Source organism: Catharus ustulatus, chromosome 3 (assembly GCF_009819885.2).
Source record: "Catharus ustulatus isolate bCatUst1 chromosome 3, bCatUst1.pri.v2, whole genome shotgun sequence".
Taxonomy (NCBI): Eukaryota; Metazoa; Chordata; class Aves; order Passeriformes; family Turdidae; genus Catharus; species Catharus ustulatus.
In genome coordinates, this window is record NC_046223.1 from 42,309 (window position 1) to 69,212 (window position 26,904).

The 26,904-nt window shown below is 45.0% G+C and overlaps 1 protein-coding gene across 3 annotated transcripts in view; it reads right to left on the bottom strand.

The window, feature by feature from the left end:
• Positions 1-1,254: 1,254 nt before the first annotated feature.
• The window catches only part of SLC24A3 (solute carrier family 24 member 3), a 90,592-nt gene continuing 64,942 nt past the window's right edge, over positions 1,255-26,904 (bottom strand). For 2 of the 3 annotated variants that reach the window (XM_033056698.1, XM_033056696.1), the window contains exons 9-17: positions 26,439-26,492; positions 25,054-25,199; positions 22,807-22,967; positions 21,992-22,271; positions 21,014-21,180; positions 20,095-20,209; positions 19,148-19,260; positions 11,637-11,702; positions 1,255-10,706 (exon numbers count right to left, since the gene is read on the bottom strand). In XM_033056698.1, the coding sequence (XP_032912589.1) occupies positions 10,557-10,706; positions 11,637-11,702; positions 19,148-19,260; positions 20,095-20,209; positions 21,014-21,180; positions 21,992-22,271; positions 22,807-22,967; positions 25,054-25,199; positions 26,439-26,492 (1,252 nt within the window). In that variant the 3' untranslated portion in view covers positions 1,255-10,556. The remainder of the gene's footprint in view (positions 10,707-11,636; positions 11,703-19,147; positions 19,261-20,094; positions 20,210-21,013; positions 21,181-21,991; positions 22,272-22,806; positions 22,968-25,053; positions 25,200-26,438; positions 26,493-26,904) is intronic. The other variant, XM_033056697.1, reaches the window with a different exon arrangement.

The window sequence follows — 26,904 nt, forward strand, 5'->3', positions numbered from 1 at the left end:
CTAAAGTGAAGCAATTGCAAGGCAGAATCAAGGGAGATGCACATTTGATACATCTCATGTGGCAGGGGTAGGAAGTGAGAGTGTCTTCAGAGACTGACAGCCAACTTGAGCTGCACCAAATTGTGACAAGAAGAAGGATTATCTTTGAACCAGAAAACCAGTCATGGGGAAATATCTACAGAGATGCAGCATCTGCATGGATTCCAACATCAGCTCTGGGTTGAAAGCACACAGACATGGAAAGCAAACAATCACACCGATGGAAAATAGTTCCACAAAACTGCTGGGCTGGCACTGTTTAAAGACATTTTTGGCACTAACATCCAGCTGCACTCACCCCTGCACTCATGGACAGAGGTGCAGGAGCTGCATGTGTGCCTTTGGTGCACTGCAGGACCCTCCTGTACCTGGGATGAGCTGTAGGTATGTAAAGGACCTGCCTAAGACACAGTACTGCCTCCTGGAGACATGGCATGTGTCAGCAGCTGCTACAAAGACAAGTAAAGGTGCTTTAGGTGACGCAGCCAGACCCACTTGGATGCCTTTTCACTCCAGGATCTCCAGCCCTTCCCTCAGGGAAAGTACAATGGCGAGGGGGGAGCAGCTGAAGTGTCCCATGGGATGAGGCAGGAGGAAGAAGCATCCTGTGACCAAGGCAGGCTGAGCTGGAGGAGGAACTGCACTCCCTAGCTGGTGCAGAGGAGAACAGCAGCAGGAGTATTTCCCTCTGTCAAAGCAGGGGCTCCCGAGCAGCCCTGCCCACAAGTGCCCTGCAGCACTCCCAGGGAAGCTGCCCGAGGCCCCCTCGTTATTATTCCAAGCATTACTGAAAACGTGACTCCAGGAGCTGCTGCACAGGGAGATCCGTACTGCTGTAAAAGAGAAGAATTTGACTCTCCATATAATAACAAATAACGTTTCCAGAGTGTTTGTGTCTGCAGAGACTCCTACATGTACTGGTGCACACACCTTCACAGCCAACACACATTCAGTGGCACAGGTAATACTAAACATAAAAACTCTCTTTTCTTCTTCCTTCACTCCCTAATCCAGTGCTCAGGTCAAACGAGGGGTAAAAAGTACTCTCAAAATTAAGACAAAAGTTAATAAATCACTGGGATTGTAACCTACAGGGGTGCTCTAGTCCTATGTCCAAGCACACCCTGAAATGCTAATTTAGTACAAAGAGAGGATATTTTTATTGATAACCATTATATTGTCTTAGTGTAGATGTCTGACACATTATTAAATCAATTGACAAAACATTTAAAGTAATTCATTCTAATAAAACTTTTTGATATTCCATAGACAACAGTGCTGTGAATTTTGTTTATAGAATAACACATTAAAAACACAGAAATACAAGTTTCTAATTTCATAGGTTACCAGCAAACAGAGAAAAATGCATGCTTTCATTTCTGTTAGATTTGTACCTTACACAGGCAAGTGGAACAGCTATGCATAGAAGACTACTCTACATTAAGTTGTAAAAACATACAGAAAGGCTGACCTATAACACTTGTACAAGTATGACAAAACCATTGCAACTCATTTCAAAAGGTAACAAATGTTTTGTCTGTGGCTCCACCATTTAAAAACTTTTAAGCTGACTTAATAGAAAGCTATTTTGAGTAGAATTGTATTACCAGAAACCACTGCTTGTTTTGCTTTCTGGCTGGTTGTAAATGAACGTACATTATATAGACATTTGCACTCAGTTCCACCTACATTTTCTTCCTTATGATTAAAAGCATCAAAGAATTGCCCAGAGATAAGGGACCCAATCCAACAAAAAGTGCTCCTATCAGTCACTTTTATTGCTGTGCCTCCTGCAGCTTGGATGCTATGACTGTATCACCAGACAGGGACCTGAGCATACCCACGGCTCAGAAACCGAAAAGGTCTCAGCCCTCTGTTTTAAAACACACCACAGCAGAGATCGCATCCAGCAGCCTAAAACTTTGCATTACAGCTCTGTGACATGGTCATATCTGGAATAGCTGACTGCTGGCCCTGAAATGATTTAAACACCACCCCAGATGGAGTTCTGCCCTTGGCGCTGTCCCCACACATCCTGGGGCTGCCAGGGTGACTGTGGGTGCTGAGCTTGGCTGCCTTAGGCTTGGCACCACACACGCACGACAGTTTGGGCTTGGCTTGGAAAAAAACACCGCAAGGGGCTCAACCCTGCACAGCACGCTTGAGGATTATCAGGTCTGTCTGCTCACCTTTTTGTTCTGTGGAATCCTGCTTTACCTGAGTCTCCACTCGCATTGCCAGGGCTGTGCTGGAGCGCTGGGTCCATTCCGCTGCTCGTCACACCCCCAGCTCTGAGCCCTGCAGAAGTGCCACTCCTGCCCTCCCACACCTCCCACTGCAGGGAGCTCTGAGGAATGCACCAGCGAGAGAAACACCCAAACCATCGCCAGGCCTTGCCAGGAGGGTTCATATTGCACAGGACTTTGACAAACAAGGAAATAACCAACAAAAACTAAAAACCAAACTGAACCCAAATCCCCCAAACTGTTACCAACATCTTCCTAGTAGGCTTTGAGTCTTGAAAACAAAGATTCAATGCGAGGATGAAGGTAACATCCCATTAGTAATCTCACACAAATACTGCCTGCATGGTAGGGATTCTCAGCTTTCCAAGGGGGGACAGTGCGGTCAACCACGCTGCTCCTCAAGGGAACGCTAACTAAAATTGATACCGAAATCTTTAAAACACTGCAAAGTTCCCTGCACACAGGTGAACTCTCAGGCACACAAACTGGCACACCTGCACAGCCAGGTTACAAGTTGGACACATTGGATTAGGCACCTTCTCCCTTCTCCATCAGAAAGGGACAACGCACTTCTCACCTTTCCTGATTAAAGACGGAGGGCTGCAAAGATCAGGAGTGTCCAGGAAAATCATCATGTAAATGTGACCCCTGTGAAACTTGCCAGTATCTGAATTACAGACAACTTACTGTCATGCTGTACTATTATTGCTTGCACTTGCTCTCCACCAGTGCAATATGATTACAGATTCCCACTCTGTATCCTTTGCTTCTGGCACCCATTCAAAAAAAAAAAAAACTTCAGAATGAAGTTACTGCACAAGCACTTGCTTTGGCTTTTCAAAAACCTCTTGTGGTTCAATCTGTGCTTGCTCACTTCACCTATAAGCAATTTCACAAGGCAGTTCCATGATACACCAAGGCATGCTACACTCAGAGGTCCTGACTCAACACTGAGAAACATGAGGAAAAAAGGTTGTTTTTGTTTGTGAGAATCAGGGATGAACAACACAGCTGAACTCTATGCTTGACACAATACGGGTGCTCACTCTATGCAAAACTTGAACATTATACACACCTTCCTGAAAGACTGAGGCTGTACTTTGTACAATCAGCGTTTATCTTCTATTTTTTGCTTTCCTGATCTAAAATCCCCCCTTTAAAAGCTGGCAAATTAAGTTCCCTCCAACACACTGTCTGTAAAAGAACTCCACTGCTGCTGTAAGCCCTGCTGCACCCACACTGACAGTAACGATGGGATAGATTGTTCTACACTGGAGACCTGCTGACCCCCTGAAACCAAACCAGTGCGGTGGGAATAGGGGAACGTTGTGTTGGTGAGTGGTGGGACCAACTTCACTGAGGGATTCCAGGGTGGCAGGTCCTGCTGTAAATGGGAACAACCCTGCCACAAAGCTGAGACAATAAATGTCGGCTTGCCCGAGCACTAGCTGGTACACGACATCTGGTTTAGGGGGTCTTCATATTTAACCACAGCCAGTCACCGACTGCTGAAAGAATTATGGAAAAACCAAAGGAAGATTACTTCTTTAATGGAAAGTGGGGACAAAAAACCCTCCAAAAACAATAATAATAAATCTACTTGTGGGTAGCTTATGAAATGAGAATTTTGGTTATTGCAAATGGTACCTCGTGACAGCGATATTGCAAGTATTAAAAGTGCAAGGAGTATTTACTATTTACATATTTGTACTTTTTGGATCTCTCAGCATTTCTCAGCTTCTCTACTCACAAAAGTTACAAGAACCACTTGAGAAGGTCTCATCCTTTTTTGTGGTGACCTAAAAGGATGAAACAATGCTTTAAATAGCTTAGTCTGCGTGGCCCCTGATCCAGGAAAACCTGGCATTAGCTTTAGGAGGGGACTGAAATCAGGTTTCTAAGTCTTCTGCCAGCATGGGGAAATGTTTTCTTGAACCAGGGGCTCAGCATTCTGTGTTTGATAAACCAATAAATAAAATGCATAAATACTGGAGTACAGAACGTTATGACCTCCTCAACATCTCACACATGCTCTTTTTTTTTTCTTCCCTGAAACTGACTTTATATTCAGAAAAAGAACTGGAATTTCAAATGACTAACAATAATAAGAAATACTACTGAATGTACACAGATGTATTAAAGATAGGCAACTGCCAGGCACCACTCACAATACACCTTGCTAAAACAACAAAAAACTTTGCTTGAGTTCATAAATAGGTATGTGTAAGACTGGCCTAAATACTCATACACCAATAGCATCTTAGCACTTGCCATAATAAGAACTTATTCCTATGCAGAAAAGAGCTGCTCACCATATGGCTTCAATTTAACAACAGTTAACACAAATTCTTTACTAGGTAAAGGGTGTATATACGTATAAATACTGTATTTTGCCTGATTACAAACCTACACTTACGTATTTTAGAAAAACCCAAACCACTAAAAACCTGTCCAGGAATTATATGAACTTGTGACTGAGTCCCTCAGTAGAATTCCCATAGTATAATCTGTAGTGTAAATAATAGTGTAAAAGGCCCAGGTCGGATCCAGAATTCCTTAATTAGATCAATGATAATTATTCTACGATGTATTTCTTTGCACAAGGTGCGGAATTCCCTTGAGGGAGTCTCTGAAAACACGTGAGAAGTGTCCCCAGGTCCTGTGCAGTGATCCCAGGGCCTTGGGGCACTTCCCAGGCAGGCAGCTTGTGCTGTTTGGAGTCAGGTGCTCGGAGGCTGCTGCGCCAAGCAAGGCTCTCCTTGCATTCTCTCCCACCAGCTTACTGGATCAAAACCTGCACACTATTTGTGCTAGCCCAGTGCATTAATTCTGTGTTAAACAGGATGGGAGCCAGCCTCCACAGGCAGAAGGATGCAGCTTATGAGAAAGTGAAAGCAAATCTGTGAGTCCTGGAAACACCAGGAGCAAGATAAAATAAGGAAGCAAGCGGGTGGCTGCTGGGTGTACAGGGATGTCTGCTCCTGGGAGAGATTTCAAACCACGTCCCAACATTCACACAGGCTCCATCATAAGTCCTCCTTTGACACAGCATCTGCCAGCCAACACCTGCCATTACACACGCAAAGTTAAGGAAGCCCTTGTGCCCTCCCCTGCTCCAGCACTTATCCGACCAAAGCAACTCTGACCAGAGCCAAGGAAAGACTTGGTCCTCAGGGAAACACATGCTCCTGCTCTGAAAAAGGAGCGAGTGTCATCCCAGGCTGGCAGCAGTACCAGCAGCCACGGGGCCTGTGCCCCAGCAGCCCTCTCCTCTCCTGACAGGACAAGAAGTTCAGCAGCAGGGATCGCCCCTCTGGGAACCCAAGGTCTGGCATTGCTTGTCAGGCACGCCAATGGAAAAACCTCAGTTGAAAAACCTCAGCACTGGAGCAGGTCTGTAACCAGCCACAAACATCCTCACAAGGTGAGGCACACAGTGCTGTGTTTCTCCTCAGCTGGCAAGAAAAACACTATCTTCAATTGCTGCTGTGAAACGATCATGTTGGCTCTAGGCACTGTTTAAATCCTACCTGGAAGACAAAGGTTACGCTGACAACATTTCTGCCAGGTTGCTCTGGTGCGGAGGGCTTCAAACTCGTTCTGCAAGTCTTATCAGAAAAACAGAATCTTACTAAAAAACACCACAATAAAGTATTTTCTGTTGCAAAAATACATTTTTAAAAATGTTGCTTTTAACAATCTGTGCTTTTTTTTTTACAAGCCTTGCTGAAATTAGGTGCTTCTACTCAAACTTGGATAACTTGACCTAGATGTCAGACTGTTTCAGGCCAGAAAACAATCAATTTCATAGCCAATTTAGATCCCCAGGCCACAATGACACAGACTGCCATTTCTTACCCTATTGCTCTCCCAGAAACAAAGTTAACTTCTCCAAAAGGCAGGGACCAAGTCCTCACCCGAGCTTGATTCTGTAGATTCAGCCAGACAAGTGCAAGCAGTTTGGGTTGAAGTAGATGCTTTTGGGAACTGTGCTTCAGATTTGAGGCCACAAAGTGCTAACAGAGTATTCATGTAAATTCCCTTAAAGGTGCTTGGTCTTATTAATTAACAGTAATTTAACCATTCAGGTAAGAAAATTAAAAGGCCACTCCCCCAAAGAAACAGCGTCCCCCTCCCTTTCCAGGACTCACTGCCACAAACCCATCACTGACCCTACAACAGTCACAGGGGTTCTGCCCCTGATTTCACAAAGGTCAGATTTCAATCAAGTCCCTGAATACTGAAAACTCTTTTTTAAACTAAGCCTTTCAGTCTGCTTGATACATGCATTCAGCACAGTCAGACCCTGCAGCTCCTTAACCCTGAAGTGGTTGTGGTCTTTGAAATATTCAAACTTCCACTGCTCTCCTTAAAACCATGGCTTTAAACTGATTCAGAAAAGTTGTACCAATCTAAAACAGACATTCTTACCTGGATTTAAGTCTCTTTTAGACTGACTTGCAGTGGTTGCTGATCAAGTGAAACTTAGAGAGTACAAGGCAGAGTTAAAGTCACATAGGCATGGTGCACTGAGATTGACTGAAAGTGATAAACTTTGAAAGTGATAAAATTACTATTGCATCTCTCCGAACTTCAATTGAAAGGATTAGGGTTAGCAAAAGATTTTCATATAAGAAACATTTGACAATCAGCAGAAAGTTACGGTTTTTTTAAAAGTTTTTCAACAATATGAATGTACATTTTATCCCACAAGTATCAACTGGAAAACACATATAAAAATCCCTGTCAGCAGGTTATTAAGTGCTAACTTCAGGTTGCTCCACCTGCCTTGAATGTTGTTTTTTCTAAAACTTGACTGCCATTCTAGCTGCTTTGTTTTTTCAAGAAAAAAACCCAGTCCTGTACCTCGTTCTCCACAAGCACCACCACCACAAATCCAAAGCTAATCACTTGATTTCAGTGACACAGCTGAGGACAGAGAGCTGGAAACTAAGCATGCAAGTGGCATGACAGCAAAACCAACAATTATGCAAGTGAAAATCTCTCGTGCACACATTTCATATTGGTGTTATTATCACAGCAAAAAGCACAGCAAATGAAAAACAAAAATAGAAAAAAAGAGGGGGGAAAAGGCAAGTGAAAAATTCACCTTTGGTAGGGACAAAAGCAGTTTCCCCAGCATGTCTTAAGATGATATCTCTCCTATCACTCTGCCTTTGAACCACTGTCAGAGGAAGGCCATCCATGTCAAGCAGATCTGAAGCCAGCCAAGGATCACATACTCAAGTCAAAGTCAGAACTGCACTGAAGCCTTTCCATGGAGGAAAAGCCTCTTTAATCTCCCTTTGAAATACTCACTGAAGATCATCTGAAATTGCTAGGAATGGAAACAAAAACAGTTGACTGGTCCAAGAGAAGCTTCGCACGCGAAGGTGACCCTTGCTTTCAGAAGATGAAAACTGCAAATGAATTCACAGCCAAGCTAAAAATACCCAAAACAACACAGCTTTCCCAGTGGCTCCCTGCAGCTCCCCAGCCCCAGCAGAGCTCAGAGCCCCTCAGCTCCCTCCTTCCCCCCGAGCAGCCACCCCTGGCAGGAATCACTGCTCCAGGACACACTTATCCAGTCATCTACGGGACAGGGAACGGCAGTTCAAGGTACCTTTTGCTTCTGCTTAGGACAAGCTGCTTGCAGAACATTCTGGCAACACACAAGTATCAAAGCAAGGTATTTCAGGTTTCACACAAAACACAGAACTACAATTACTACAGTATTTAATGCACACCAGTAGGAAAAGTTCCTAAAAAACACTCGTGCGGTTTTTGTGCCATGGGATAGGTAACGGCTATTTCGCAGAAATAGATCACACTGGCTCCATTGGAGCAGCAGTATAAATATTCAAAATAGAAGAAATAATAGGCCCTGATATCAAACTTCTTTTTTTTTTCCCTTCCCCTTATCAGCAAGGACACACTCTGCTTAGGAGCAACGGCATCTCGCTATGAAGTGGAGCTGCGTGTTTGTGGGGTGGCTTTAGTGACACATGCCACATCGCTGCAAACATCATTTGACTTAAGGAAGTATTTTAGGCATTTTAGTGGTTGTTATTATTATTATTATTATTCACCTCATTAACAACAACAACAAAAGAAATAAAAACCCAACAACAGGAAGGTACAATGGGCTTCCTAACGCGAGAGGATGTCCCGCGGGCACAGGGACGAGAAGGCTGCTCAAACCTCGGCTGCAGAGCCCAACAAGACACAGCACAATCGCTTTCCAGGATGAAAACTGGCAATGCAGGCATGCCATCCGCTCTCTCTACACAGCCAGTGCCTGGACCCTTCCTCCTTCTTGCCAGGGATCCACCAGCACACGTTGTTCCCCGAGCCAGGCCGGCGGGATGTGGCTTCTTGCGCAGGGCTTGGCTGCCACGCGCAGTGCACGAGCTGCCGGTGCCTCCACGTGTTTGGTGTGACAAACAAAGAAAACCGGCTGCTGAGCTGAAGGGAAACCACAGGGAGCAAACCTTTTCATTTACAACACCTTGCCCAATGAAAATCGGAATGAAAACATCAATTCCAAAAGTGCAAATGAAATAAAAATTGGCTTTTCGTCAGTGAACAGAACATGGCTCTCTTTTCTTTTAAACTGGAGCTCGTTCTTTTCCTGCTATAGTTTAGGGTTTGGTGTCTCAGGATTTCTTCCTTTCTTTCTGTAATGCAGGGTTTGCTGTACTACTTGCTTTACTGTTATTTGCCACTGTTTGTACCATTGACAAAAACATTCACCTAGTTGGTAGTCTCTTAATACATTTCATAGCAGAACATACACGAGAGGAAAAACATACCAAATGGATCAGAAGTGATCAGTGCTTAAAGTAAATACAAGAGCCGCAGTGGCAAAACCCACAGCATCAATACATACAAACGAAGCAGTGACGGTGTTTCTCGGGGTGGAAGCTGCCTGCATATTAATACAGAATTATACAAAATCTAGCAGGGATATTGGAACAATGAATAGCTAAACTTTCACAATAACTTAAGATCTGTGAGCGAGTCTGCATTGAAGATATTCCACACTTTAAAATGTGCCATCTCTGTCTGTGTCCTCCTCCCTCCCAAAAGGAGGGGTGATGAACCCACATGATCTGTTATCAGGTAAGTTCAACTGCTTAAATGACAAATATCTCGCCAGGTCCAGTGTATTCTTTAAAGAATGGCAAATTATGACTTCAGTAACTACGTCTGTGCAAAATATGCCTCTTTCTTCTTTAAGAAACCAGTGTCTGTAACTCATTTAGAAAAGTTTTCACATGTACTTCTGTCCTCCTCAGAACGAATAAGACATGAACTACTGAATCCCCCCAGAAGAAGAAATCTGATGAAGCAGAAAAAGTTCTGACCTTCCACTTCCACGTGCAGACCATTAAAAACCAGGACACCTCCTTGGTAGCCCTCCTGGGCTGGCGATCAAACTATTGCTTGGAAATAACAAACACTGTAGTAATAAAACTCCAACATTCATAGTAAAATGGTAGCAGTGTTTACCCTTTGAATCCACATTTAGCTTGCATTCTTGAACAAACCTGTACAAGGTTAAACTATTTATAGTAAAAAGTCATCAGTTTTTTCCTTGACAATCTTCTTTTATCCATTGTTATGCTGAGTACCTTGAATTGCATTTCCATTTTACACTGCCCTGTGGCCTTTGGATTATTACAGGAGACCCAGCATTCAGGAGAAGATGCAAGAGAGAACGTTGATCTCTGGCAAATTAAAAAAAAAAAAAATACACTCCCACCCCAAAACAAAAAAAAACCCTGCAAACCCAAAACTAAAAGCTAAAAACAAACAAAAAACACTGCCCACAACCAAAAAAAAATTCCCATGATTCTCCTTGGAAGTCAACTCCATATGACGTACCACCTTCTGCATTGTAGCAATAGTCTTTAAGTCATAAATTAATTAGTCTTCCATCAAATAACTTAAAAAAAGGAATTGTAGCAGATCAGTTTTGACTGGCTTAATGCCAGTTAGCAGCCAGTTCATCTTGAGTCCCAGTCACACTGTTCAAAAACTGAGCTAGGAAACCACAGGGATGCTGAAAAACACTCTTCACATCGATGAAGGAATGCTCCAGGTTGTGGGGGTCAGGGAGAGGGCAAACCTAGGCGGGGCCACGGGTCCTAAGAACAGTGGACAGGACAAGGGTCAGGACTCGGAGGTGCGCTGCATCCCGGAGATGCCAGCCGTGGCTCGTATTGCACAGGTAAAGAGGAGGCTCCTCCCAACAGTCTGCCACCTGCGTCAGTGATCTCTGCACATCGGCAAGTTCACAAAAGTGAAAACATTGAATTCTGTCATGATGGAGAAACACAGGAAGATGCCGTAAAGGGAAAGGCACACACACCCTAGCTTCTTATCCAGTTTCCATTTGTTCATGTGGACACCAAAAACCTACAATAAACACAGAGTAAGCCACCACAGCAGCAACATTTTGAATCAGCTACAGCAGACAAAAGGGCTGTCCTCCTACTGATGATAATTAGCTGGAAACAATCACAAACTGCATCAACAGAGCTGAAAACCACAGCTCAAGTAAATCAGAGCAGCAGTCACAGAAGCCGCCCTGACTTACATCACCTCACCTCAGGTTTCTGCAGTGAATTTCATTTTGGTGAGAACGAACCCTTTTAGTTCAATCAGAAATGGATTTAAAGGCCAGGTTCCCTTTTTTTTTAAACTCAAAATGCTTCATGTGCTCCTCTGCATCTCAATCTACAGTCACACAGTCTAAGACTGCTTGACTTTGCATAGCTTGCTCCCACCAAAGATTGAAGTCTTGTCTATGTGAGAATTGTGGGAATTGTGTTGGTGTGCATTGCACAGGATGCCCCCCATCTCAAGATTCGGAAGATGTCACATCATTCCTCTCCTATCATTTCTGGGAACACCAAGAACTGATTTAAACAGAAACATTGTCAGGCACTGTTTTTTCTGGACCGTGTTGTATTTCAGAAGGATCCTAGAGAGGGCCAAGCAATCGGCTCAGCATTTTTTCTGCCTGTCTCATAGGACAATGGATATCATCATGCCTCAAGGTACCTGCTTCAGCTCTAGCACAGAAATACCCAGTCGTTACTAATGGCTCTCCCAGGCTCCTCCCATGGAAAACACACAGGCAGGAGTGCCATCCCATGCAAGTGCCAGCTCCTGCAGAGAGCCAGACCAAGGCCTTGGGAAGCTTTCAGCAGCAGGGAGCACCCTTATCCTGTAAAACCAGACTTGCTACCAATATTTCAGCTGGAGGTGAGAAAGGAGTGAGTGAAGAAAATGTCTAGAAACATCCCTCTTTTGGAAAAGAATAACAAAAGGCTATATACATACTGTGACAAAAACTGATGCCAGCAAGAGACCAACAGAATAGATAAGTCCTCTGCTGTTTAACCGAATCTGTAAAAGAAGGAAGTTTATCAAACCATCTCACAATTGCAACAGCAATATTCCTCTCTGCTTATATTTCCATAATCCTAAACTGCTGAGCTGCCAACCAATGGCTTCCAGGCTATAAATGCCAAGTCAGACCATTACATCTCAGATAACTTCATCTACTCCCTATTTTGCCAAAGGAGTGTCATTAGAGGAGGATCATTAGGACCTGACAGCACTTCACATTGTTCCACTTCCACATGACCTTTGCCATCCCTTGTACTTTTATGTCATGACATTTTCTAGCTCCTGTGAGTCCTGTAAGAACAAACAGGAAATTCTGCATTCAGTCACCAATTAATGCTTAACAGTGGGGAAAAATAAACAAGGACACAGGCAAGCGACTGATTTCTTCCCTACTCTTATTTCTTCCCTGATCTTACTTCTCTTGGTGAAGGGAACAAGTCAGTAATCTCAAAACCAGAGCATCAGGAGCTGAAAAATTGTCTGTATCAATGCATCATGGACACTAACACAGGTTGGACCTGATTTAGCACTGAGGCTTCCCCAGGAACCTTCCATGGAAGACTGGTTTCTCAGTGCTCCCATCCTTCTAGTTATAATAAATACCATTTGCAAGAGAAGTGGGTACTGCTAATGTGACAAGCATCACTATCATTTCAAGAATGCAGGAATGCTGCTACACTGGTGTCATTTTGCACCACAGCCAGGAAATTCTCTTCACATCACTACCAGCTCACACGCACACATATTCCTTCCCTACTGATTGCTGACACCATAGAAAAGACTACAGCCACAATGATAATTTTGTCTGAAAGGAACTGGAGGATTTCTTTAGGATGAATGTGCTGTAAGGGTATGGATGCACAGCAGGAGCACTATATTCCCATGGCCACCACATGTTAAATACAATACTGTCTTCAGACTGTTTAAATAAATGGGGCATTTGGATTGTTTCAGGGCATGAAGCCTGAATTTGGGACTGTCTCCATAACTGAAGATGAAAAATGTCATGATCCCACAGTTAATGCAAACTTCAGAGATGGACCAGCCTGCTCTGCGTCAGTCATTTCTGTGCATCCACTCCTCCTCCTTGCTTCCACCCATCAGAATGCCCAGCTAACCTGCATCTCCATATTTATAAAGTACAAAAAATCCCTACACTGACTCTGCGTACTGAAACTAAAATACATACTTAAAGCTGCCTTCCCTACTATCCCAAATGAGCAGCAGCTGGCTAGGAAAAAGATGCAATAAATTCCTGTCTGGATTTAGGTCAGGAATTTTGTTTAACCAGTGCCAGTATCTGTAAAAACTGTCAGTATAAAATATATCAATTGGAAAGGGATCTACAGGAAAAGGAAGCAAATGAAGACGGAATTATTTTAGCATGGAAAATGTCTGAATTTAACCTAAAGTGCAGACACTGCTTCTCAGTTACAACTTTATCCTCTGTAAAACCAGCAGAGCATTCCAAAGGCCTCTGTGTCTAATTGACTGAGGACAGAGAGGTGTTTGGGGCTGCTTTCTTCGGACTATCTGCATGGCTCTTCCTTGGAGGCATTTAGGGGAATAAAAAACACTGTTTTTATTTACAGCAGCTTTACCAATGCAGGGGCCACACACATCATGCTGCTCCTGTGTGGGCCAGCCAACGTGGCTCCCCTTCTGCAGCATGAGCATCCAGTGAGCCTGCAGAACCACGGGTGGCTTTTACACAGTGCTGCTGAGTGCTTTTGAGAGAGTCAAGTCAGAACAAGGCGGAATTCCCATGGCTCACACGTGCCTTGCCCCTCACACTGTACTTCTCTGGTTACCTGAAGGATCCTTAACTCCACCTGTGTGCCAGAGGCTGCTGAGCTGAGCCTGGCCATCTGTGCCCCTGCCCACACCCTGCAGTGCCAAATCCATGGGAATGTCGATGTGCACACGGTAACCCCACAGCACTGCAAGTCCAGCTCATTTGGAATGACACCAGGCACTCGACTATGGAATCCATCTCCCAGTCATCCCAGGGCAAGTCAGTTTGGGAACAGCTTACATCAACATCCACTTGCTCCAACTGTCCTTCTGTCGTTTTCCATTTGCTTCTAAATTGTTTGATAGCTCCATTTGTGGTTTCTGTCCTTTTCTGTCTGCTCCATGGCAGGGAGGTGCCATGCACACATCACTCCTGAGCCTCACCAGAAGCATCTGGAATTCTTCACACCTTTTCCAGTCCTCCGAGCTCAGCAGTAACACTTTTTTGCTCAAAAACTTGCACTTTTTCTTCCAGCATTTCCAGCTGTGATGTGTACCCAGTTCAGCCAAATTAGCTTCCTGACTTTTCCTAAATCTGAATTTGGACTGCCACTGCTGTTTCACAAATTTCCCATCAGTCTACACCCCTGGAAATACAGATTTAATTGATTCCACTTCTCTGGTAATCACCAGCCTACCCCATTTCTTCTCGTGACTTTTAACTATGAGCAAAGAAGCCCAGAAGACTCTGAAATTTGAAAAAAGCTCAAGAAAAATGTGCCCTTGATCTGTCAAATTAGGGCAGAAATCAGTCAAGCAGCCCTCCCATGAGAGAACTGGCATTTCCTGCAAAAGGCAATGGAATACATTTCCTTAGGATATGTGAAAATGTGCAAGTTCAGGGAAAACAAGGGCAGCAAAACATTCAAAACTCACAGTAAGGGAAGAGATAATTTATGGTTTTGGCAAAGACCAGAACAAGACTCTCAGCTGGAGTCATCTTAATTATATAAGGAAAAGCACAGTCCCCTGTTCCTTTAGGAATAGGAAATGCCTCTTCCCCAAGAAAAAACTGTCTGCAGAAGAAGCACTCCCTCTTAGTGCCAGGAGGAAAAACCAATATTCCCAAACTCCCCTTTGAGGACTGTTTTGTGTGTGGGGGCTGAGGCAGGGCAGAAGAATGCTGCTCTGGCTGATCATGCACACAAGGTTTGCACGTTCACAGCCTCCTCTGTCAGGTTTGAGGGGGGCCACCTCCCTGCTGCTTGTGCAGCAAATGCAGAGAGGCTGCCACCAGCTCCAGCCATTCCCATACTGCTGTGGCAACCAAGGCTGAAGCTAAACAGCAGAGAAAAAAACAATGCAAATAAAAGTTATTCTATTCTTAAGTTATTTTCTGGTAGCTGTTTAAGGGAAAACAAGGAGCTACTGCCAAAACCCACACTTGGTTTTGTTTCAGGGCCCAAATATGACAGAAATCACCCCGTAAGGAATTTCAGAAGGGCTGTGCTTTATTTCCAGTCTCTTAGATGAGAAAGCTGCAGGTCTTCTTTATGTCTGGGTATCCTTCTCTTTCAGTGTCTCTGCCTGGCAGTGGAAATTCAGTCTAAATCCTGCATTCCCAAGGTCTTGCCACGAGACAGTGGTCTCAGCAAACTGGAACTTCAAACACTCATGCATTCCTGCATGTTGAAATGGAATTTCCTTCCTAAACCTGTTTCTAGACTCCTAAGAAAGAGTCCCTGTTTTGCTGCTTATCACAAAATTCACTTTGCAGAGGGTACATACCTGGAGTTCTGCACTCAGAGGATCATGCAGGAGGTGCAGGAGCTATGGCTGGAGACAACTCCTGTAAAGCTGGATTTGGTTGGTACACTTCTGCTCTACTACAGAACAATTACCCCAACAATCTGTCTGCCACAAAGCCAGGGAGCCAGCTTTGTCCTGACCTACCATTCACCCTAGGGCCTTGGAATTAAACTGGTGAAAATAACTGGTCAGCGAGGAGCAAAGCAGTGATGCTTCCCCATCTCCATGTGTGCCCTGCAAGAATTTGCTTCCCTCTGAAGTCTCTGATGCCCAAATACCATTGCACTGGGATTATTCCTGCTGTCTCAAGCTGCTTGTTTGCATGGAAGGAATGTCAGATCTCTCAGACTTCTAATGTACTGTCAAATTTTGCTGAAACTGGCTGAAGTTATCAGGCAGAGGAGCAAATTGGGCTGACGTGATTATACTCCCAAATGCTGACGTGATCAAATGAACCTGGCTCTTTATCCTTAGGCTAAAATTCCTGCTCTCTAAAAAACTGCTGGATGATGTCTGATTTACACGCAAAAAAAATATTCCAGAGGGGAGCAACTGGCTGGAAGATACGGAGCAAACATCCTTCCACTCTGCACTGGGGAAGGATGCTTACTGGATTAGAGAGTCAGCAGCATGTCCAGGACACAGTGCTGGAAGAGAGGAGAAAGTGAACTCTGCCAAAGGACTCTCAAGGTCCAGAGGGATGCTGCTTTTCCTCCAAAAGCCCTGCTGGCCTGCCAGATTAGCTGTGTACACAACAGAAGGCCAGAGCTGCTGCAGGAGGGGGCCAAGTGAGCAGTGGAGATGGAAGCTCCAGTGGGAAGCACAGAGGAAGGCAGAACATGAATGAGAGCTCAGAAACAAGGACCCTTAAAATAATAAACACATGGTTGGCATTGTAGAAACAGAAAGGATCTGATGTGCAAAGTTTAATCCTGAAGAGATCTGCCTTTTGATGGGGAAAGGGTCGGTGCCTTGGTCTAAGTCAGGAATTCTGGAACTGACACCTGAGCTGAAGGCAAAGGGTGAGGCACTTGCAGCGTTAGCACATCCTGGGGAAAATGTTTCATTTAAAGCAGAACACAGAAGGAAAAACCTTTCCTAAATCAGATGCTTCCAAGATTCAGCCTGAGAATCACAGGATGGTTTTCCTTTCCCTTCTTGTAACAAGGAAGGAAGAATAAAATAAACACTAAGCTGAAGCATCCACTGACAATGGGGGTGGGGAAGAGGCAGTCAGAAGAGAGGCACTAAATCACAATGGAATTTAGCAGTCCAGCACCAGGACCTGTCACCAGAGGGGCACAGCTTGTTTCCAGCTCTGCCATTCACCCACTGCGATTCCAGCAAGTCCATTTGTCTCTCTGGCAGGTCCCCCTCCTGCTCTTTTCCTGACTCATCCTGTTAGATCACAAAGCTGCCTTTCCCCCACCTCAGACACCATCCCATGGAGCCCTGATTCCACATGAAATCACTTCACCAAATGGTTGAGAAAGAGATGAATGCCATGATCACAGGGCACAGGGCTGCCCCACACACACAGCACCAAATTGCTGATCTCCTTTTCTACACAGCAACATGGGAGAACTCCTTACACCAGGAAAACAGGGAGAAAAATCTGTTCACAAGGGATTGTGAAGCAGGCAGCCTGGAACTATATATATGTAGAGATTTTATGGATATATGAGATGTGATATCAGGCAAGTAGCAATACCTCAAAAATTAACTCATAATAACAGAGTGGTGAAAGGGGGCCTGCTTTGTTTAAAGTCCAATTACCCAAGGATTTGGAGAGATATCCAGGAATAGCAAGTGAAAATGGAGGAAACCCTTTTGCTAATTGTGGGGCTGTTTCCAAGACTGCCTTTTCCAACCATGTGATCACACTGTAAAAATGGACATTTCAGGTGTGCAAAACAGCAGTGATACTGTTACACCTCCATGAAAGCTGGCTGCTTCTGTTCAGCCACTTGTTTTCTTCTTTTTCACTAAAATATAGATGAGCTACAGATAAACTGCTCATTAAAGAAAGGGATTTCATTCCTACAGCACTGTTTCCTTGAGGCACTCTTAAAGAATTGAAAAGATGTGAGGAGCTAAAGGCTGGCCAGCCTGCCCTTGATCCCTGGGAAGATGTGGGAGCACATGATCTTGGGAACCACTTGTGAATGCACAAAGGATGAGACGTGAAGATTTATGGAGGGGAAATCCAGCTGACCCTGCCTGACAGCCCTGCATTCTGAGGGGACTCGCTGGGTGAGGGGAGCCCAACAGATACTGCTGATGTTGGCTTTAGCAAAGCTTCTGGCATTGTCCTCGGGGACAAACAGAGGAAGAGTAGCCTGGATAAGGGGACAGCGGAATGGCCTGATAACCAGCCCAGCTGGGGGCCAGTCACTAGGGCCTTACCCCAGGGGTCAGAACTACTTCCTTTCTGTTTTAATGAACTGGATGGCGGGGAGAGAGCGGGCTGGGCAAGTTCACAACCCATACAAACCCAGCTAGGGTGGCAGATGCTCTGGAGGGCTGAGCGAGCTGAACAGGCTATAAAAATGTGCAGGCAGAAAACTCATTAACATCCACAAAGGGAAATGAAAAGCCCTGCACATAGGAAGGAAGAACTCCATACATCAGCATGGGGCCAAACTGAAGTCAACAAGGCACTGGAGTACCACCAGTATCCTGGGACACATCAGGAGAAGGAAGTGTTGCCAAAAGGGAGAGGAAGATGATCCCTCTCTGCTCACATCTGGAGTGCTTGGTCCAGTTCCAGCTTCCTCGATACAAGGAAGATATGGACTTCTTGGAGCAAGTCCACTAAGGACCACAAGAAAGATTTAAGGGATGGCAGTATCTGACAGAGATGCTGAAAGAGCTCTGACTGTTCAGCCTAGAGAAGATACAGGGGTATCTCAGCAATGTGCATGAACACTGATGGGAGACGACAGAGAAGGTGCAGTCAGTCTTCTGAGTGATACACATTGAAAGGACAGGAGGAACCACACAAGTTTAAATACAGAAATCCCACTACAATACAAGAATGCTTCTGACTGTTAGAGTGGGTAAACAACAAAGCAGGCTGCTGACAGTGGCTGTGCAGACTCCATCCTTGGAGGCACTCAAGACCCAACACGACAAGGTCCTAGGCATTTTGCCCTAGCTGACCCTGCTTTGAGTGGAGGGCTGGGGACCAGACAACCTCAGGAGGTACTTGCCTAGCTCAACACTTGTGTCATTCTCCTGCCTTTTAACCTTGCATTCACTCAGTGACTGTAAACAACAGCCTTCCCTCTGCCCTACACTGCTGTCTGAGTGGTGTCCAGGTAACAGCAACAGCCACAGAGACTTCCCCCTAGAACTCTCCTGCTTTTCCTTCTCAGAAGGAACCTTGCAGCAGGTCTGGGGCAGGGGACAGCTCCTTTTGCTCTTGGGAAGTAAAGGGTAAGTTCATTGCTGTTGGGTGGTTTTGTCAAAAACGGGAAAAGTCTGCACAGTTTCCTGCTGATGGTCACGCTCTGAAACATCCAATTATTTACCAGTTTCCCTCCACATTCCATCTATATGTTATACTTCACCTTTGTGTTTATCCCCTCTGCCTTATTAAAAACAAAGTCATTCTTACTTGCAATATACTCATGAGTATGAAAATCCTGTGCACTCTAGTAAACTATCTTAGCACAGACTTCTGTCTTGCAAGAAATAGAAGTACTTGTCCTCAAAAGGATGGGAAATGTCCAGTGACCATTAATTTCTACTTGTTCCATATTGTAACAGAGAAAATAACTTGTTTTTTTCAAATAAAATCCACATTATTGCTAATTTTTTTTTTTTAGCTAGATCTGTCTTATTTTAAAAAGCAAAAAAACAAATAAAACAATATTGTGAACAAACGCAGGACTTACATATGATCCGTAATTCACGGCTAGGGTCTGCAAAGCCCATGGCAGGCCTAGGCCAATCAAAATATCAAAAACATTGCTCCCGATGGAGTTGGACACGGCCATATCCCCCATACCTGCAGGGATGGAAACCACATACGCTCAGACATGTCTCAAAAAAGTCTAGCAGCTTTAATCTGAGCTAATCCAGGCAATTCCTATTGATTAAGGACAAGATTTAGGGAAGATGCCCCTCACTCCCTCCCTTCTCTTTGCCCTCCCCATGATACAAGGCCAGTAGGCTTAAAGCAGCTTAATCCTCCTTCCAGGATCATCTGAGAATTCCCCTCCACTAATCCCGTGCTGCTGAGGGGACCTGCTGTGCTGGTTGTGACCTGCCAGCCCTCTGGTGCCATGCTCAGGGGGTTTTTGATGCTTTACTGTGACCATGACGTATGAGATTCCATACTGGACTAATTGCAAAAAGTCTTGGAGTTGTCTGTTCAGCAGCTGCTTATTTCAGTGAGGAGACACTGGGTTTGCTCCCCAAAGCAGTACTGGATACTTGCTGTTGCTGGGACCACAAGTATGGGGGAGCTGTTTTCCTCCAAAACAGGAGTATCTTCAGTCCTTACGACTGAAGAAAAGCTGGAAGGTGACCTGAAAGATTCTTATGCCATTAAATAGCTCTATACCAATGATACTCAGATTAAGAAAATTACTGTGATTATTGGAGGAAGGTTAGAAGCTGACAATACTGCCAGAACTTGTTCCACTCTGCTGTTGAGAGCCTGTTAATTGCTTTGCAATAGCAGTGCAATTTTTTTCCTACTCTGTTCTTCTTTTAAACTCCAGGCTCGTGAGAAGAGCTCTGTATATTGCCCTGTTGAGGAAGCACCTGTGCTACCTGAAGAGGAGGAGGATGTCAGGACACACTTCCACAGCAGGATGCCACCCCTGTGATGACCCACCTTGCCTGGCCACGATAAGGCTTGCCATGCAGTCTGGCACGCTGGTTCCCGCTGCCAAGAAAGTGATGCCCATGATCACATCTGGAATTCCCAGTGTGTACCCGATGATTGTCACCTAAGGGGAGGAAATAAACTGTCAGGCTCTTCACAAGAATTCACCAAAACCAACTAGGTCCAAACCTGCAAGATGCTGTGAGACAGAGGGTATCTATCTCTCAGTGCAAACTCACACTTCCTTTAAAGAGAGCCAGTGACAGGCTTTTCTGGTACAGTCATCAGCTGGCAGGGGATAGCACTCACCTGCTGTGTACCCTCTCAGGTTAGTTATTCCACAGAGTTCATCCACAGTTTTCCTGACACTAACCTGGAAAAGAGACTATATGGTCGCTCACTACCCTGGGCAACCATCTCCTGATTTTGGATGAAGTCTGTAAACATTATTATATGCAAATACTAGCCCAGCAGACACAAAAACACCCTATGGTTCTAGTTCTGCAGGAATGTGACTGAATGCCATGCTATCTGTTCGTGCTGAGCTCCAAGTGTTATCATTCACAACTCCATGCCTCTGGAGCTTGCTTGCTCCAAGAAAACGCAAAGTTATTGTGGCCAGAGTGTCACTCAACACCCCTCTCACTACCCTGCAGGACTGGGAGACGTTCCACTGCTGCAGCTCTAAGTGTTGCCCAAGTAAAGAATATGGATGAAATGCCAGCCCTAAATCAAGTTCAAAGGCCATGGTTTCTGGCCCCTACCTTTCTTCTCTGAGTGTGGACAGGTCCAATAGAAAAAGAAGCAAACTTAATGTTTCTCACCTGAAAATTCAGGTGTGTACAACTCCCTATGCATTTCTCTGGACTGACAAACCTTCTCTTGTTGTTTATCCCAGGCAGTGGTTTCTGGGTTAGCTGGTACGTACCATCCACACCATCATGTAAGAAAAAGCTGCAATCCACAGGGTAGAAGAAGCAAAGGTGACCATGAACCATTTCTCCAAGTGGGGTTTGTTACAGTTGGGCACTGTGAAGTACAGGACAAAACTCAAGGGCCATGTCAAGACCCACTTCAACATTTCCATCTTGCCAGCTGCCAAACAACAAAACAAAGGGAAACAATCACAGGTCATGTCTGCTGTATTTAAGAACACTCTTATTTTGTTAGCACGTGCAAACAAGAGGCCAGCAACACCTCAGCCTGTTGTGCCAAGATGCCATTCCTTGCTCAGAAGATGATGGTGTGAGGGCAGACAGGAGGGGAGACACAGGTGGCACAGGAGTATGAAGGGCCTCCCTGAAAGTTTAAGTAATGGCGGTCAAGTTCTTACAGGAACCACATAAAATCCAAGCCCAAAGAGATCTGATCCACCTTCCATCACCTAACAGAAGGGTACAGAACAGATGGAGGCAGGCCCTTCATAAGGGAATTACAAAATTCCTTGCACAAGGGAAATACAAAAGACAATGGACTCAACTGCAGTAATGGAAGTTCAGAAAAAATGCTACATTAGGTTGTGCATTTTGTCTTTTTTTCCGACTGCAGAGGTGGTCAAACATAGGAACAGGCACCCGAAAGTCTGTGGGATGTCCATCCTTACAGAGAATCAAAACTCAACTGGACACAGGCTTGGAGGACCTGCTCTGAGCAGAGATCTCCAGTGGTCCATGCCAGCCTTTCACATAATATAAAAGTCCACAGGACATCAAAACTACTCTCTTTAAGGCTCAGGTCTTTTCCTCACTCAAACTACTGAAATGCTGTTTGAGTGAGACCTGAACAGGAGCTCCCAAAATTGTATCTTGCAAAGGTATGTCCTAGCATGGACACATCTGACCTTCACTCTTTGCCAGCAGCCCAGTCACCCTCAGCCTCCTTAACAATAAGTGCATGAGCTCCTTACTGGGCAGGTCAAAAGGTGTGTATGGCCCTTCATGGTCGTCATCATCATCCTCATCGTCATCTTCCTCCTCCTCCTCGTCGTTCTCGTTGTTCTCGTTGTCCTCGTTCTCGTTCTCATTGCCGGCCTCGGCCGCGTCCTCCTCCCGCCGCGTGCCGTTCACGCCGCGCTCCGCGGCGCTGCTGGGGCCCGTCCCGTTCTCCACCACGTGCTTGATGGGAATTTTGATTGCTACTTCTGACTCACCATTGGTGTAAGTCCTGCTGTTGATCAGCCTCTGCCTCTGTAAATAAAGGAAAAGTCCTGCTGAAAGATAGGACTTCTTTAAATTTGAGTTTTTCTAAGTAAAATGGAGGAACAGAGAAAGATGGAGAATTCTTTAAAAAATTATCTTTAAGAGCAAAAGGAATTATTTTCCACAGGTACAAGATGATGTTTGCTTGCAGACCACTAGATAGATCTCACATGTACACTTTTACAAGAGCAGGTCCAGTGGCTGTGGAACTGACTCCAGGAGTACTCAAAGAGCAGTGACACGCTAAGTGGGGTCTGGGGGTAGCACCATATTATAAAACAGATCCATGCAAGGGGCACCTCCTGTGAGCAACAGTTACTAATAGGCATAACAACCTGTGCTAAAACCTCCACGGGGACAGAGAGCAAGGGGTGATTCAGAGAAGTCACTGTCAGAAGGATCAAATCTGGGAGAGTGCTACCAGGGATCCAGAAGAAACCCCAGAGTTGCATTTCAAGCCAAACACTGCTACAGGAAAAGGCAAATTCAGAAGAAGGGCAGGTGGGGGAGATAAAAGACACACCTCATTGATTAACATGCGGCTGGCCATGGAGAGACGTGTTTTGGGAGGGAAATGGCTGGTTATCATGATCCGGAGCCCAGCCTCGGAAAATGAAAGCTGGTGTGGATAGGCAGAGAGCAGCTCATCAACCATGATCACTGAGGCTTTACGGTGGAAATTTCCTGCAGCCAAGGAACAAAAAAATAATTGAGGCCTTCTTCCAGCAGTCTCTGTCTCTGCTCTACATGGCTCTAAGAAGAATAAACCCATGGGTTTCACAAGTTCTCTGTAAGAACCATTCCTTCAGCTACACCATTCAAAATGGGCCTCATCTGTCCTTAATTTCTGCCTTATGCACACCTTATATTCCTGTTTTTAAAGAAATTGTCAACAGGACTGGGACTTGGCAGCAGGGAAACCTGAGGCCTCACCCAAACACACTTATGCACAAGTTTATTGAAGTCAAGGTTAAACACTGGCAAATGCTCTGTGGCATTACCATTTCCAACCATCACTGTTAGTCTGACAAAAGACTGTCTCCTCAGCCTTTATGTTACTTTTTTTTCCCTAGTGAGGCTTCCATGGAATAGGGTAGATATGTAAGCTCCTCTGTATAAAAAGTTAAAAATAAAAATGAACAAGAAAAACAACTATACAGCTTTTTCTTTTGAGTTTTTCCACACTGACACTTTTTGAATGGCACCTGGAAGAACTACCAAACACAGAAATCTTTCTGTTGCAGACTTTTTGGTCCTTTTTGGTTCAGTTAAGGCTTCAGAAAAGGTCTCAGAACACAAACAGTGTCTGATACCATCCCATTGCAACAGATGCTGTTGATAGCCCTGTGCCACTGCCTGGGACACAAAGCAGCATCACTTGCCCTTCCAGGCCTCCCACGGCCCAGTGCCAAGGAAATACAGGAACAATCTGCAAGATGAAGCAATCCTTTTGTCTTCCTTCCTCGGCCAGTGTGAGTAACCACAAGTGTCCAAATGTAAAAGTTACCAGCAGAGTATGCAAAAACCCATTGTGGGAACACTTAAACCAAATCCCACAACCAGAACTAACCCTGACGCCACTGGGTGAAGTTGGATGTTTGTGCTGAGTTTTCCCAGTCCCGCTTTCCTGGTACAGAATTGCTGCACAGTTCTGCTGTGGAGAGCTCCAGGAAACAGAGAGTCATTTCCAAAAAAGCAGCTTCCCCAGATCAGAGCACACAGCACTGCTTACAGCCATCCCTTTGCAAGAGACTGTAACTGAGAGCTGGCAGACTCCACGCACTTGCTGCTGAAAATAAACCCCACTACATTTCGTGTTTAACTGCTTACTGTACACTGACCATGCCTCTCCAGCCCTGTTTGCAGGAAGAGAGACTTATTTTTGGTTGGTTGGCTGGGTTTTGTGGATAGACCAGCTAAACAAAAGAGGCAGCCCATCCGTGGTCAGATTTTGACAAGATGGAGCTTCTTCTCAGCCTAAGTCAGAGCCTCAGGGAAAAGGGAGGTGTTATTCCTGAGGACAGGTACATATACATCCCAGACATACTGCACATGCTGTTGACTGTTTTAAAGACAAAATAAATCCACTGTGAATACTGATTAGGACATCCTTGCAAATGCAGACATTGAACTACTGCTGCTGAGTTATGGGATAGAGGAATTTTTTTAAGCTGAAGAAACACAACCATTTTTATACATGATCATGACTAAAGTCAAACTGGAACCGATTTCAGCTGAAGTGAAACACCCTTAAAGACCACTAACATGGAAAAGTCAGGCAAGGTAAAGCCAGCATGCGCAGTAAGAACACAGTACCCAGATCAAAACAGAGTCCCTGCCCTCCCTTCTCTGGGGGTAAAGTGTACACTGGCCTAAGTAGGGTCTTTTTTCTTGCTCAGTTAATGTCCCTTTGGAGTGAAATTAAATTTTACTGGAGATGCTGTAAATGGGCAACTTCAGTGCAGACTAACAGTGCCCACAGGAGGATCAAAATGGCTGTAACAGGCTAGACAAGCAGCCCCTGGACTTGAAGGAGTCCTCACAGCCAAGCACTTGTCCAGCAGCAAAAACCAGCCCCAAGAGGCCTCAGCCACCTCCAGCAGCACAGGCTGTGGTGGCTGAGATCACCACACCATGCCCTCCGTCTGGGAGAGGGGTTCCAAAAGGGGCACATGTCCCTCCCTATTTCGTGGCTTATAGACAGCAGCAGTTCCCACAGTGTGAGCAAGGAGAGAACACCCAGAATGATGCAAGAGAGAGGGTGACTTACTGGAACAGTTACCTTTCTTTAGTAACACCACTGTGGCATCACAGTTGCTGTTGTCGTCCATTTCCGTGTTACTTGCTAAACCATTCACCATGTTTGCAGAGTTTTTTGTCTTCCTCTCAAAGCAGTGATGTATGGTGGAGTTGTACCTGGACAAAGGAAACAAACTCAGGATGTACCTTTACTTCTTGACAGTCTTCCTTTCCTAGCCTTGTATCCTGTGCAATACAGCTAAGGGAGGGAAGACAAGTCTGGTTTTAAAGAATATCCCGGAGCTCCAGCTAAATTGTATATCACACAATCTCTGTACTGAAGGTTGTGAAAGAAATAAGCCATGGACCTTGAATCACATGCATGTTCATGTGTTAGGTGTGAAGAATATTCTGTATTGTGAGTAATCTTTGCTTCTCATTATCCAAGCATATCTTTAACCAAAAAATCACACCTGAGTATCAGCATTATTTTACTGGGAGGACTCAACATAGAAACATAGCACATTATGCTAAATTCATCTCAACTTTGGCAGGGGTGGGGAATAACCCTTGTGTCTTGGAGCATCCAGGAACTGACACAAATATAAGCCAAGGCTCTCCCCATGATATTCCCTATAAACACCTGGCAGAGGTCCCTGACTAGGGTGACAACCATTAAAGCTATATCCAACCACGTCTGAAGAGTCTGTTCACATTACAATGCTGTTTCTAGAAAAAAAAAATTGTACACATCACAACTGACTTGCTGGTCAGTTAACTGTTCCAAGAGTGAAGCTACCGTCCAGGTCAAAATTTGTAATTATGAGATGAATACTGACTTGTGTTCCCTTCAGCCAGCCCGAGTGTTTTGCTGCTCTCACTGAGAATGGCTCTCACAATATTTACTCTTCATCATTTCAAAACAAATCTCTAGGCTTACTTGTGGAGAAGGGACCACTGGTGTGCTTGGGAGCTGCTAGGTTTTGTTGAATGTTCCAGTTTGCATCTGGATTTCCTTTTCACTGGCTTTAAAAAACAAGACAGGAGGAGGGGAACCAAACAGCAGAACAGACCTGTCTGACTAGCAAGAACTTGTGTGGAAGGAGTCACACAGGCCAGATGCTCAGAAAATCACTGCTGACTGTGCTGTAGTTTTACCACGGGTCTCCAGGAAAGTAAGAAGTGCTGCAGAGCTCTGCAGCCATGAAAAGTAGAGTGGGATCTCACTCTGCTCATGTCTGAGTAGGGATGCTAAAGTGAAGTCAGAAGAGACTCTTTTGGTGGCACTTGAGGGTGGATGCAGGTCTCTGTTCTGCCACAGGTTTGCTGAACTAGCCTGCTTGTTGTAAGGGCTAGGTGAGTCAAAGGTAGCAGGGAGCCTCAGAATTTAGATAGTTGAGGGCACATTTGACTTACTTCATGATAAAGATGTAGATGACGTACATCAGCACTAAGACTAAGGACTCCCACCTGGAAACAAGAACAACACAAACACATCAGAGCAGGGCACGGCATCAGCAGCTCCTCTTCAGTCATTCCCCATCTGCCACAGCACAAGCATGCAGAAAATCTTGACCCTCCTGGGCTGCCTTAACATTCCTCTGCAAAAAAGGGGTGCATCAACAAATGGCTCACACACCCACACGATGCCTCCTTTGTTTTCTGGCCTTCTGTGATTTTCCTTGGCCAAGCTGACCTGCCAGCTAGGAACAGGTGACAAAACCCAGGAGTTCAGTGAGCAAGCTGCACACCCAAGGATCACCAACACTTTTGTGAGGACAATAACCAGGGGGTGTGGAGCCTGCAGGGGTGTGATGCTGGGCTTTGTAAAGCCGATCCTGCTGAGGAAACCTGAGCAAGGGGCAGCTGCTCTGCTGCTTGA